The sequence below is a fragment of the Aquarana catesbeiana genome, linkage group LG04 (assembly GCF_042186555.1).
Source record: "Aquarana catesbeiana isolate 2022-GZ linkage group LG04, ASM4218655v1, whole genome shotgun sequence".
Classification (NCBI taxonomy): Eukaryota; Metazoa; Chordata; class Amphibia; order Anura; family Ranidae; genus Aquarana; species Aquarana catesbeiana.
This window is the reverse complement of record NC_133327.1, coordinates 463,090,425-463,105,660: the sequence shown is the minus strand read 5'-3', so window position 1 is coordinate 463,105,660 and position 15,236 is coordinate 463,090,425. Positions and strand designations below refer to the sequence as shown.

The 15,236-nt window shown below is 43.7% G+C and overlaps 1 protein-coding gene across 3 annotated transcripts in view; it reads right to left on the bottom strand.

Annotated features, from left to right (window-relative positions):
• Positions 1-15,236, bottom strand: part of COG2 (component of oligomeric golgi complex 2) — a 456,761-nt gene that overhangs the window by 59,307 nt on the left and 382,218 nt on the right. For all 3 annotated transcript variants that reach the window (XM_073627553.1, XM_073627554.1, XM_073627555.1), the window contains one exon: positions 1,945-2,084. In XM_073627553.1, coding sequence (XP_073483654.1) covers positions 1,945-2,084 — 140 coding nt within the window. The remainder of the gene's footprint in view (positions 1-1,944; positions 2,085-15,236) is intronic.

The following is a 15,236-nucleotide window of genomic DNA, read 5'->3' as shown; positions in this document are numbered from 1 at the left end:
AGGGAGGGATTGATCCGCATAGTGTCCTGAGACATTCTGCTGAGGTCCACCAAAAATCTACCAAATGGCCTACAAGCGTGGGTCATTGAGCAGATACCCAGCTCCCTCCCGGCGGCTGAATGTTGTGCCAGAGAAACATTCTAGATATTTAATCTTGATGCTCTTTCGCCAGAAGGTATCAATGAAGGTATCGAAATAGCCACTCTTCTTTAGATTTCTTAATATATTATAATATATGCTTACCTTTTATCATTTTAAACATTTATTATTTATCTATTTTCTTCAGGTTCTTGTCTCATGGGGGTGACGGGAACTATATTGTAAGTATTGGTGGCTACATAGTATAGATTTTTTATATACCCATTTTTCTTTTTAGTGCATATCATGTGCTAAACACTGTCTGGTGATTCTTTGTGGTCCAATGTAGCTTAATATTGGGCTGTGGGAATCCCTTTCCCCAGGTGCAGTGCCATGTCTGAACATATAGACCTTCTAATTATATCCATAAAATATTTTAGTGTATCACCTATTAATACAAACTTATGGGTATAAAAAATAATTTAATTTTTTTTAAGTGCATGTGTCCAGTTTAGTTGATATATACACATATATATTGTGGCCCCGGAGCCGTACCACTTCCATTTATCCATTTCATTAATTACGTGGTCAACTTAGATTATATATTGTAATGTTTTCCTGTACATAAACATTAGAAGTGTTGTTATATTTATTATTGGATGGACATGAATTTGATGAGGTTACATCATCTGATTGTTTATCCTTTATTTATTCTAATTACGGTAATTGTTTTTTAGATTATGTTGGCTCCAATTGCTATTATGAATTCCTGGTTTTATTTATTATTGTCATTTTCTTAAAATTAATTTATGTTTTTTAGACCATCATAGATATTTGAATAATATTAGTTTTTATTATGCCATATCATAATTTATCAAACTATTTTTATAGATTTTTTTTATTATGCTGTATCACAATTTATGTGTACTATCATTCCTGAACCATATGTCTGTGTTTTAACCTGTTTTACATTATAGCTCCTTATTTATAAATTTTGCACCGCCATGCACCGTGATAGAGATAGAAAGTAGACACTCCCCTCCCCTTCTCTGTGTGTAATCCATATAATGGCCCCGTACGGTCCCTTCAATGTAGTCAGCTTGAGAAAGGAGCATGGCTTGCCATAATACTCGCAGCGTGCATGCTCACGAAACGCGTCGCATAGCGTGCAACATCCTCCTCCCTTGCCATCCTTCCTACTGCACCTCGCTTTGAGTCTCCCCACCGCAGCCAGCTTCCTTACACCAGCGGTGGCTACAGTGAAGACAGCGTTTGCATGCGAAGGACCCAGGATTGTCACCGTTGGACTTACCTTTTGCTGGGACCACATCCTAAAGGGCTTGTTATTTACTATTCAAATGTGAGTTGTCAATTTATTGTATTAAAAAGTTTTACAAAAACATCTACACTTAGAGGCACCTCTTTCCTTGTCTTTTGCAGATTTGTAAAACCATCTGAGATAAGTTTTAATTATTTGTGTTACATGGCTGAAGGTGTTAAAATGGCATTTTATGTAGGTGACAGATATAAGTTTATTTATAAAGAGTTCACATAGCCATTTGGTTTTAAATCGGCCATTAACGTTTGAACTGTACAGGATAATTCCTATTCACATACATTTTTTGCTGCATTTGCACAGAAAGAACGTACATGCACTTGCGCTGGGCAAACATTTATGCAAAATCGTTATAAATCTAGCCAATAAAAAACCCAACACTGTGTAGGAATGGTTGTTACAATATGACATAAATTGACTTTTACATGCTTCTTGCAAACCAGTTGTCTTCTTTTCAAAATGTGGACCTTGCTGCATTAACACAAACACGCACAATTGTTTTAAGTCTTAAAAATGTTTAACATACTTACTTATGTGTACATTCAGTTAGTGCTCCCTTCAACCATTTCTCTTTGGTCGTTTGTTTCAGTATATTCTCATATTCATTTTGCAGGAGAAAAAGTGGCTTAAGAGCATTTTCAACATAAGATGAAGGTTTTGTTGGTACCTCCTGCAGGAAAATAGGATGTTAGTACTTGTCAAACTTTTTTTTTGGCGTTCATTGAGGCACACAGGAATTAAGAAAGTCAGGTTATATACTGCTCCCTTTAGGAGGTTGGATCACTGGCAAACAGAAAAGCTGTACGCCAACCCCATATAACACCCTCCTCTATCCAGCTTGCCTTAGTTTTGTGAGAAGCAATACACAGGACCAGCAAAAAATACAGTAAGGTGGGACCTGTGCCTCTCAATGGACAAGAATTAATCGTATTTTCTTTCTCATCCATTGAGGAACACAAGAATTCAGAAACATTTGGGATGTGGGCAGCAGTCACTAACCCAAGAAGGAATGAGGTCCTGTCTGCCACACATGACCACCAGAAGGACCAACAAATATGGACCAGATATGACTTGAGTAAGGGGTTCTCACATCTAAACGTTGTGGGTTACTTCCAGCTCCACCTGCCTTCCTGATGTCCTCTTCCCGTTGGGTTACTGTCTTGGTACCTTGTTTCTATGTATGTGTACATGATCTCTCCATTGTGCCACCAGGTGACTGACCTCTGCTGTAATATAAAAGATAGCTTTTTTGTTTAGTACGGTGGTCTGAATGGTGAGATCCTCTATGTATGCTTATACCACCATTTTGAACGTATATTTTCTTTGCTATTAAGCAATATATGCAAATATTAAAATACCAAGGCGTTTGGCGTGCAGATTTTCTTTAAAATACTTCGTTTTCTATTTAGTTTTTTTTTTTTTTTTTTTAAAGGAACCCTTGTTTTGAGGTATAGCACCCACTTAAGTGAATAGTGCCTTTTTACCCAGAAGTGCATTAGTGTGTGTACGCCCTTATATATCTTATTTTACTAGAAGAGGGAAATACCTTGAGGGCTCCGTGTTGCACCGTGGACCACTTTTCAGAGGGGAGGCAAAGATTGAGAGGTGGCTAGTCCTGACAGTTAGTCCAATGACTCACAGAGTGTAGACTTCCTCACACATTGGTGAGCAATAGTTAACACCAGAACCCTGTGAGGCCTTAGTAAATCAACCTCTATGTCCCTTAATACACTAATCGGATCCTTGAATGCTTGCAGTAAGCCATCACAACTAAAGCACAATCTTTTTTTTCTGCAGGTTTAGCTGCCAAGTATTTTGGGAAATGTTTTGTTTGCACAAGTTTCCAAACTTTTGCTCTGGCCACGCTATGAAACAGGGTCCTACCCCAGTGGTTTAACATATTAAAAGTTGCCTCCAAAATAGGAGGGAGGGCCACTCCAGTCAATTCATATTGGGAGTTAAGGAGGAACTCTGTCTTTTGGTAGAATCCCAAAAGGTGAGAACATTGTCAACCCATTTAATTTTATTCTGGATCACTTGTACACCTATGGTGGGGACAGATCACTAATTAAAAATTTCCTCACAGGGAAAATGTTCAGCCACACTCTCAGGTGGGGCCAAGAACCCTTCAGGGTGTTTATAATCCGCATAGAGGAATGATTCAAATAGTAGGTGAAGCGGAAAAGTCTTGTAGCTGTATGAGCTCTAAAAGGCCCACGGTAAACTCCCCCAGAATAGTTAGGCGAGTAAGGGGTGATGTTACCCATGGCATTAGGACTGTCCTCTGTGTATACTGCATCAGCACAGCAGTCATTAACCTAGGCCTGATGCATGGAAAGGTGTCAAGTACTCAAGACCCTATGCAGCTGGTGCTGATGAGGGCTTCAGGTGGCTTTAAAGTGGTGTTCCAGCCAAAATTACACTTTTTAAATAAAAATACCCTTATAATACACAAGCTTCATGTATTCTAGTAAAGTTAGTCTGTAAACTAAGGTCTGTTTTGTTAGTTTATAGCAGTAGTTTGTTATTTTATAAACTTATAGCAGGCTGTGGTCATCTTAAGTGTGGGCATCTGAAGCCAGACTGTATTTCTTCCTGGATCTCATCCTTGCAGATCTCGCACATGCTCAGTGCAGCACAAGCAGTGTAATAGGTTTCAGGTCAGGTTTCCATAGCAATGGCAGTGTCAGAGGAAGTTGCCGCCCCTTCCCAGAAGGCATTGCAAACAGGAAATGATGCGATGGGCCACAGCCAGGGAGGAGGAAGTGAAAAATGAATACAGCAGATATACAGTAGGTGCTGAGAAAAAAAAAATTAAAAATATCCAATTCGTTTACAGTGCACAGTTTAGTGAGGGATGCTGAAGAGTTGTAAAAGTGGGTGGAACTCCACTTTAAGTGACCAAATCCCTGTAGGCAGGCAGTAAAGCTGGACCAGTAATCCATATGATGCTTCAGGAGCAGCAGCATCAAGGAGGTGCTTCATTCAGGCTGAATGGCAGGAAAGAGAGTGGCGCACATTCAGCACTCCACCTAGCAGATTTTAGCACTTAATCTCTCAGGCTTAACCCTTAGAACAATAAAATCCAGCAGTGGCAGGAAATTTGAAAAGGTGTTTGCAGTGCAAATGATAAGGCCCATAGTGCTTCAGTTAGACTGACCTTACTAAGTGTGTCTTCATAGACAGGGCCACACCTGGGGCTGTGCCACTGCTGTGGACCAGGAAAGTGCTCTGCAGCTAATGCTGTACCCATAGGTCTGGAAACTGTGACAATGCAGACCTCTGTGAACAAAGTTCACATTCTTTTTTTTTAACAAACAGTGGTGCTTTATTGAGAAAAAAGTAAAAAAACAAAATACAGATTACAGATGTATATAGATCGACAGGCCAGAGTATCTTCTTGCCATATGCATTAAGTATTACACTGGATTTGAACTGTAATGCCCCGTACATACGGTCGGACATTGATCGGACATTCCTACAACAAAATCCTAGAATTTTTTCTGACGGATGTTGGCTAAAACTTGTTTTACGTACACACGGTCGCACAAAGTTGTCGGAATTTCCGATCGCCAACAACGCGGTGACGTCAACCACGTACGACGAGCCTAGAAAAGGCCAGTTCAGAACCAAGCGCGGCACCCCTTGGGCTCCTTTTGCTAATCTCGTGTTAGTAAAAGTTTGGTGAGAGACGATTCGCGCTTTCAAACTCGTGGCTTTCAGATCGTTTTCTGCAGTTCAGTTTGTGCTTGTAGGTTTGTATCTGCTCTTCAGTGCGTGCAAGCAAGCTACGCGTGACTTGTCATTGCGTTCTTGTTCGTTCGTTACTGTTTTTCAGGTCGCTCTTCACAGGCCTTGCTGTTCTTCAGGGCGTTCTGTTACTTCGTTCTGAGCAGCCGACCGTTTTCTAGCCATGTTGCGTATACGTACTCCTCGTAGAGTTCGTGCTGTGCGGGGGCTTGGTGTTGGGGTCCTGACCTTGACACAAGTCCAGTCCATGAACAGGGTGGGGAGGAGTTCATGGACCAAGAATTGGTTGCTTCAGCGTGATCAGTTCTCTCATATGCCTTTGCTCCGTGAGATCCGTGAGAATAATCCTGATGATTTCAGGAACTTTCTCAGGATGACGGACCCCGTATTTCACCATCTGCTGGCTTCGCTGACCCCCTATATCAGCAGGCAGTATACCTGCATGAGGCAAGCCATCACTCCGGAGCAGAGGCTCGTCGCTACCCTGCGGTACTTGGCGACAGGGAGAAGCCTGCAGGACTTGAAGTTCTCGACAGGCATCTCCCCCCAGGCTCTGGGAATCATTATCCTAGAGACCTGTTCTGCCATCATCCAGGTCCTGCAGATGGAGTATATGAAGGTAAGATTTTTAACCTTTAATATCACATTTTATTGTATATAATGTTTGCTAATGTAATGTATTTTTTTCCTCATTCCCTAATTACCATGATTGTAATATGCTTTGAATGTCCCCTTTGTCCTCATTCATGCTGGATTTTTATGTAATTATTTTTTTTGTCCTTCATACATATTTGCCTTCACTAACCTCCTGCATGCTCTCCTGCCCCTATATTCACCTCATGTAGTCACTTAATGTATTTTATCAGCTCCATAGTAGTGCTTTACCCCAAACACCCCCTAAAATGTTTTGAAATGTGATTTGTGCTTTAAATTCAGGCAGAGTGCCAGAGGCTTTTTTTTGTGGTGTCCCCAAATCATTTTTAGTAACCCTCCCTCCCCCCAACTGCTAAGTCAGCTGATCCCAATTCTCTATCTATCCTCAATCATCTATCTGCTGACTTTGTCAAACCCATACACACTATATACCCACCTCTTTTGTGCTCAGATGTATGGATGAATTCCCCAAAGCATGTAGTGCAAGGGCCTGCCTGTATACTTTCAAATGGTACTGTTTAAAGTTTTTGTATCCTATTATTATCTTGATAGGTAATAGCAGAATGTCCAAATGTGCTCAAATGTGTACAGTGTGTATTTATATCTTTGTATTATGACACTTCTTACCTGTCCAGTGGGCTGCCAATAGTGTAACTAAGGAGGGGCTGTTCCAAGTAATACCCTGTATTTAGGCATTCATCTCTCAATGAAGTGGAGAGGGTTACCTGTCCAAGATCCCCCCCCTATAATGTTAGAAATGGCCCATGAGAGGGGGGGGGGGGACATGATAGGTGTACCTTATACTTTGGTGTTGTAAAATTCCCCTTAATAAATGTTATCTGGAGGTTGGCCAAGAATGTTTGTGTCTAATCTGCTTGTTTATGTGCAAAAATACTAATTTTTAAAAAAATTTCCTCAACAGTTTCCTTCCACGCCACAGGAATGGCAGACTGTGGCCTCCCACTACCTCCCGGTGGTGGGACTTTCCTAACTGCGGAGGGGCAATTGATGGGAAACACGTCCACATCGTCCCACCACCCAACTCGGGGTCGTACTATTATAATTGCAAGGGGTTCAATAGTATTTTGATGTTGGCGGTGGTGTCGGCTAATTACGACTTCTTGTATGTGGATGTGGGTAAGAATGGCCAGATGTAGGATGGTGGAGTCATCGCCCAGACGGAGTTTTACAGGCGTCTCCAGAATGGCAGCTTGGACTTGCCACCTCCAGAAGACAATGTGGAAGGACTCCCATTCGTCTTCGTTGCGGATGAAGCATTTGCGCTGGGGGACCATCTTATGCGGCCATTCCCGATGAGGACCCTCACCCCGGAACAGAGGGTTTTTAATTACCGGCTGGCCAGAGCCAGAAGAGTGGTGGAGAACACATTTGGAATCATGGCCAGCCGGTTCCGCCTATTTCTGACACCCATCCATATGGCGGAGTATAAACTTAATCATATAATCCTGGCGTGCTGTGTTCTACATAACTTTTTACGCCAACATCCTGCCAACTATGCTGGCTCAGTTGGGCCTGAGGCCGGAATTCTACATGAAACAACCCTGACGGCGCTTGAAAGTGGCCGTCCTGGCTTGCCCTCACTGAGTGCCCGTGATGTCCGGTTATGATACCTTGACTTCTTTGCGGGTAGGGGGGCCATCAATATGCCAGAAAATTTGTGAAGCCTTTATCAAATAAAAAAAAAAAAAACCTAATCTTTGGTGACATTTACTGCTTGTGTTTGTTTTAGCTGACCCTGACAGCAATATGGGGAGTCCTGAAAATGGCGTGATTGTGTAACCTTATACAAAGCACTGTTGGGTGTTATTTACTAAAGGCGTAGAGACTTTGCACTACAAGTGCACTTGAAACTGCACTTGTAGTGCAAAGAGGATTTGCCCTTAGGAAATAACCCCCATTTTCACAGAAAACAGCAATTACATCACCACAAAAGTGTTGTAGCGTTGAGACAATAATCCACACATTCTTGATAACAATCTTTTTAATACCTGCACAATCACATGTGCATTTAGAAAAGGTTTTAAAAACAAACCAACATGTTTGTTGTATAACAATTTTTGGGGTGGCATTATCAAAAATAGAAATGTCCATTTAAGATAAAACAGGCCTGTGTAAAACCAACAAGAGAGACAAAAATCTTGAACTTACAAAGTTCACATATGGTAAAACTTGAAGGCAATATCAGACATGAGTATTTAGGAACTGTTTGATATTGCGTTCAGATGGGGTGAAGTCACCCCTTGAAAAGCCAAATTTGGAAGATGCACACCAATTTACAAATGTCAACATGTGCTAGCTGCCATCACGGTTGATCAAGGGACGTGTTTTGGGGGAGAAACCCCTTCCTCACAGCTACTTTATTATTGAGGAAGGGGTTGCACCCCCAAAATGCGTCCATTGCGCTCCCGTGATGGCAGATAGCACATGTTGGCACACTGTGTGCAACCTCCAAATTTGGCTTTTCTAAACATCGCTAAAACATTTTTAAGATTGTAACACACAAAAAACAGTGATTTTGCGGGGTTTTAAATTCGCCCCAAAACATCAATGATGTTATTTTTTTGAATAACATCATTGATTTTTTTCTTGAGGTTTTCCAATTCTAAATTACACCCCATGATCTCCCCGATCAGGATCTGGGCACTTTCTGATGTGAAAGGATCTCGATCCACAACATCACGATCACCTAAAAAGAGAGAAACCAAACAAAAACAGGTATCAAAAATCTGCCGGCATCCATCTCTTACCTGAGTCTGTGGTCGCAGACACTCACCTGTTGTGGTGTCAATTTCCACCACGTCTTCTTCCTCCTCCTGCTCAGCTTGGGTTGGGGGTATTTCCCCTTCTTCCAGAGGTGGGGGGTCTGTGGTCTCCTCGGATGAGGGGTGTCCTCCGAGTCTTTTATCCCCTATTTAAAACAAAAATGGTATAATTAGCACACAGATATTTGATGGCCAAAATATAAAGATGAAACATTGCTTGGAAGTGGGGTACAATTGTCTATTTGGGCAGAGTTCCAAGATGTAGCATTTTTATTGTCCTTTGTCAAGCTGCAATACTTTACCTGTCTTGTACAAGCTTCACAGATGGAGACCCCCCTATAGTATACACTAGAGCACCTGTGTGGGCCCCCTAATAAAAAGGGTGTTCTTGTGTCCCACACTAGTGCTCCAGCGTCCAGATGTGAAAACAGCTGCTAAGTGTCCTCTCCTTACACAGAATCTAGTTTGCATTTCATTCTAGAAACAAACCCATCTACACAACCAAATATTTTTCATACAAGTAGGCCCTAAAAAATATTGGCAAATGCATATGGCCTAAACAATGGTGTTTTATAGGCCAAAAGAAAAATGTTTGATACGAACGAATAATGGGCCCATGAACATTAAATTTGCCATTTTAAACTGTACAACACTTAAGAAAAGGAAGTAGGGTAAAAAGAGGAATCAGAGCAAGGACCTCTCCAATAATGTCCTGCCTCTTTTTCAAAAACAACGGACTATTGCGGTACCATGAAGAAAGACTTGAATTAAAAAAGCATAAATTTATTTCAAAACATGATAAAAAAGTCCCATAGGGGACATCAATTGTACATATTCATAACATGACATGCATAGACAATGATAATTGTTTTACAGCATTGTTGATACTAGGTTGGTATAGCTAATGCCCACACAGATATATGGACAGAAATTGTATGGTGTGATACTTGCAGACGTAACCTCTACGTTTCGCGGTCACAGCCGCTTCTTCAGGAGGCGTCTTAACAGTATATAGTCTATGAGGGTAAAGAACAATACAGTATCAACATATTAAAAAAACATACATGATTTTACAAAAAGTACATAGTTGATATTGGAGAATATATTTGAAATTTGAAGTTTAAAAATTGCACTCACCAAACTATAACCATAACGGTTCTCTGGAGCGATATTTGTGAGACGCCCTCACGAGGCGTTCCCCCGGGGGCGGGCCAGGGAGGCAAATTAAGGTAATGCTATTGTGAAAAATTCAATGGGATAAGGTTTTAAACAATCAAACGGTATGTCTGAATGAAGAGCACCCGGGAGTGTTGGGGTGGGGGTGAAGGGATCGGTGCCAAGGAAAATGGCTGGAAAGGAAGGGGGGGGTTTTTTGGAAAGGGGCAGAGGGGGAAAGGAGAAGGAAGAGGAAAGAAGAGAACAGGGGAAGGAAAGGGGAGAGGAAAAGAGGGGATGAGGGGGGAAGGGACAGGGACGGTAGTGGGAGTGGGGAGAGGGGGAGGGGGAGAAGGAGCGGGGAGAGGAGGGAAAAAGAGGGAGAGGGCAGAAGAGGGATAAGGGGAGGGGGGGGGAAGAAAGGGTGAGGGGGAAAAAGGGGGGAAGGGAAGGGGAGGGAAAGGGAAAGGAAGAGAAACACAAGGGGGAAGGGTAGGGAAAAGGAAAAGGGAGAGGCAGGAGGGAACAAGGGATAGGGGAAAAAAGAGAAGAGGGAAAAAAGGAAAAGAAAAGAAAGGGATGGGGAAGGGAAAGGGAAAAGGGGGGGAAAGGGGGGGGGAGAGGAAAAAGGGGAAGGGGGTGGGGAAGGGGAAAGGGAGTGAGGGGTGTGGAATGCAGCAAGTATCCCTATGTACCTGGTTGAGAAACACACAGAATTAACAGAGGGAGAGTTAAAGGTGGTAAAGAAGTTTTTACCTATCGTTGTTATGATAAGACCCAGACCTAAGGGCTGCTGACACCCAGATTAACGTGGGTGGCCAAAACGCCACACCGTATCGTCGCGAGGAATCACTATAAGGGATGTAAATCCATAGAAGAGATGTTAAGAGTAGACACACATGGTAGACTCTTTTTCATGTTTAGCAGGAGGGGGGGATACCACACAGAAGTGATGGATAATCCTGTCCTGCATGGAGACTGTACAATAAGTACTTACAGGGTTTCCAGGTAGCGTTGGTGCGGTGCTGGGTGTCCGTCAGAAGCTGTAAGCAGCTGAGTCTGGGCATCTTAAATGCCTCCAACCCGGAAGTTCAAACGGCGGTAGGAACCGTCGCATATACTTCCGGGTCCGATCCTCCACTATTGCGCAGGCGCGGGCACTACGTCCGGCGCAGGCGCATAGCTCAACATTGACCAGTGCATAAGCACTGGTCAAAACGAAGCGGCAGCTGAGCTCAAAATAGCCCAGGCCACCGCCGGAGGAACGCAAGCCCACCACAGGGGGAGAATAAACTCCTCACATCCCCCCAGAGCAGAGTGGCAGGTGCAATTGAATAATCATTAGGGTGCACATAGTGTTTCAAAGCAATAAACTGGGAGGGGGGAGCGGTGCATGGTCTCCAGCAGCGGGAACGCCCACAGCTGCGGAGGCATGCATCGCAACCCGTCCCGGGGCAGTGTACAACAATTGCAATCTAGATATACATAGCTTTGACTTGGACAACAAGTCATCTACTGGAATGATGAAGTCAGCCACAAACAGAAACATTAAAAAAACATTGACAATATATATATATATAAAGAGTCCACTGGTATATAGTCCTTGATGACCTCTTGGTCATTTGGACAGGCACTGAGCAACTTTTACAGACATTTATTGCAGAGTTAAACATTAACTCTTTCAACCTCCATTTCACTTTTTCCCATGACAGACTAAGCATCCCATTTCTAGACGTCTTGATTACCAAGGACTCCACCGGTCACCTAACCACAGATCTTTATCGCAAACCCACCGCAGGCAACACCTTGTTACACGCCTCTAGTCTCCATCCCCGTCCTCTGGTTCGCAGTATTCCCTTCGCTCAGTATCTTAGACTGAGAAGAAACTGCACAGAGGACGGGGATTTCTACAAACAGGCTAATGCTCTCCGCACACGATTGTTGGCGAGAGGCTACAAACGTACCGTACTGAGAAAAGCTTTCAACAAGGCTCTGGCCTTAGACCGACAAACATTACTATACGGCCCCCCACGTCCTAAACAACCTTATACGACCAAGATTATTACTAAATTCTCCACCCACCACCAGCAATTACGAAAAATATTGTCAAGTCATTGGCATATTTTAACCGACCACCACGTCCTTAAAAAATACATCAAATCCACCCCTGACCTGGTCTTTAAAAGGGCCACTTCTTTAAGGAATAGACTAACACATAGTCATTACAGGATTCCTTCCCTTGGTCCATCGGAACCCAGAGGCACGTACAAATGTGGCAACTGTCCACATTGCCCCTGGATCCAAGAAGGACAACACTTTTTACTTCCCAATGGTGAAATGTTTGTCCCCAAACACTCGGCCCATTGTGGCACACGTGGAGTCATTTACCTCATGACCTGCGCGTGTAGCGCCTTTTATGTGGGGAAAACAATTAGAGAGCTACGGCAGAGACTGGGGGATCACCTATACGCCTCTACGAATGGTAAGCTTACCACCGTAGGCCGCCATATTGGCATCTATCACCGTTTCAATCTGGACTATATCCGGTTTACAGTATTAGACGTTGTCCCGGAAGACCCCCGCGGGGGCAACTGGGACTGCGAAATTTTAAGACGTGAATCCTTGTGGATTGAGCGACTTAATGCATGTGTCCCTCCTGGTATTAACGAGACACATTCATATAAATATTTCCTTGAATAATCCAGTTATAACTTGTCTTTTCTTTTCCCCAATCCCTGCCGTGACCCAACCACTTATATATAAGGGATCTCCAAAAACAATAAATCAATAATAAATAAAAAATCGTTTGTGTGTATACTCATATAACAAATCACATCAATTATCGCTTTCAGAAAAACCCTTTGAACTTTATCAGACTTCAGGTTTTTTCCTTAGGACTATATACCAGTGGACTCTTTATATATATTGTCAATGTTTTTTTAATGTTTCTGTTTGTGGCTGACTTCATCATTCCAGTAGATGACTTGTTGTCCAAGTCAAAGCTATGTATATCTAGATTGCAATTGTTGTACACTGCCCCGGGACGGGTTGCGATGCATGCCTCCGCAGCTGTGGGCGTTCCCGCTGCTGGAGACCATGCACCGCTCCCCCCTCCCAGTTTATTGCTTTGAAACACTATGTGCACCCTAATGATTATTCAATTGCACCTGCCACTCTGCTCTGGGGGGATGTGAGGAGTTTATTCTCCCCCTGTGGCGGGCTTGCGTTCCTCCGGCGGTGGCCTGGGCTATTTTGAGCTCAGCTGCCGCTTCGTTTTGACCAGTGCTTATGCACTGGTCAATGTTGAGCTATGCGCCTGCGCCGGACGTAGTGCCCGCGCCTGCGCAATAGTGGAGGATCGGACCCGGAAGTATATGCGACGGTTCCTACCGCCGTTTGAACTTCCGGGTTGGAGGCATTTAAGATGCCCAGACTCAGCTGCTTACAGCTTCTGACGGACACCCAGCACCGCACCAACGCTACCTGGAAACCCTGTAAGTACTTATTGTACAGTCTCCATGCAGGACAGGATTATCCATCACTTCTGTGTGGTTTCCCCCCCTCCTGCTAAACATGAAAAAGAGTCTACCATGTGTGTCTACTCTTAACATCTCTTCTATGGATTTACATCCCTTATAGTGATTCCTCGCGACGATACGGTGTGGCGTTTTGGCCACCCACGTTAATCTGGGTGTCAGCAGCCCTTAGGTCTGGGTCTTATCATAACAACGATAGGTAAAAACTTCTTTACCACCTTTAACTCTCCCTCTGTTAATTCTGTGTGTTTCTCAACCAGGTACATAGGGATACTTGCTGCATTCCACACCCCTCACTCCCTTTCCCCTTCCCCACCCCCTTCCCCTTTTTCCTCTCCCCCCCCCCTTTCCCCCCCTTTTCCCTTTCCCTTCCCCATCCCTTTCTTTTCTTTTCCTTTTTTCCCTCTTCTCTTTTTTCCCCTATCCCTTGTTCCCTCCTGCCTCTCCCTTTTCCTTTTCCCTACCCTTCCCCCTTGTGTTTCTCTTCCTTTCCCTTTCCCTCCCCTTCCCTTCCCCCCTTTTTCCCCCTCACCCTTTCTTCCCCCCCCCTCCCCTTATCCCTCTTCTGCCCTCTCCCTCTTTTTCCCTCCTCTCCCCGCTCCTTCTCCCCCTCCCCCTCTCCCCACTCCCACTACCGTCCCTGTCCCTTCCCCCCTCATCCCCTCTTTTCCTCTCCCCTTTCCTCCCCCTGTTCTCTTCTTTCCTCTTCCTTCTCCTTTCCCCCTCTGCCCCTTTCCAAAAAACCCCCCCCTTCCTTTCCAGCCATTTTCCTTGGCACCGATCCCTTCACCCCCACCCCAACACTCCCGGGTGCTCTTCATTCAGACATACCGTTTGATTGTTTAAAACCTTATCCCATTGAATTTTTCACAATAGCATTACCTTAATTTGCCTCCCTGGCCCGCCCCCGGGGGAACGCCTCGTGAGGGCGTCTCACAAATATCGCTCCAGAGAACCGTTATGGTTATAGTTTGGTGAGTGCAATTTTTAAACTTCAAATTTCAAATATATTCTCCAATATCAACTATGTACTTTTTGTAAAATCATGTATGTTTTTTACTATGTTGATACTGTATTGTTCTTTACCCTCACAGACTATATACTGTTAAGACGCCTCCTGAAGAAGCGGCTGTGACCGCGAAACGTAGAGGTTACGTCTGCAAGTATCACACCATACAATTTCTGTCCATATATCTGTGTGGGCATTAGCTATACCAACCTAGTATCAACAATGCTGTAAAACAATTATCATTGTCTATGCATGTCATGTTATGAATATGTACAATTGATGTCCCCTATGGGACTTTTTTATCATGTTTTGAAATAAATTTATGCTTTTTTAATTCAAGTCTTTCTTCATGGTACCGCAATAGTCCGTTGTTTTTGCAAAAGAGGCAGGACATTATTGGAGAGGTCCTTGCTCTGATTCCTCTTTTTACCCTACTTCCTGATCTTAGTCATATTTAGGATGATGGTACCCAAATGTATGTTTACCCCTTTTGTAAACCATGTGGCATACCCATAAATTCTAACACTTAAGAAAAGCCAAAAAGAATAGCAACACAGCACAACTACTTACTTTTTTGCAGCACTCTCCAGATATTTCTGTACTGCTCGGGCTCTCTTAATTTCAGGTCCGACCACCGCTTCCTGAGCTGATCTCGTCGTACCCCGAAATTCTGGTGCAGACTTTTGACCACTTTCGCCATGATCTTGGCCTTTCTGATATTGGGGTTGGGGTAAGGTCCATACTTCCCGTCAAAGTCGGACTTCTTCAGGATGTCCACCATCTCCAACATCTCCCCAAAGGACATATTTGTGGCCTTAAATCGTCTCCTTCTGGATCGGGACGTTTCCGGATATGGGCTTTCCTCCTCCTCGTTGCTATAATTAGCACGCATCTGCTCTGACTCCGCCATGTGCTCTTCACCCACTGCGCTGAAT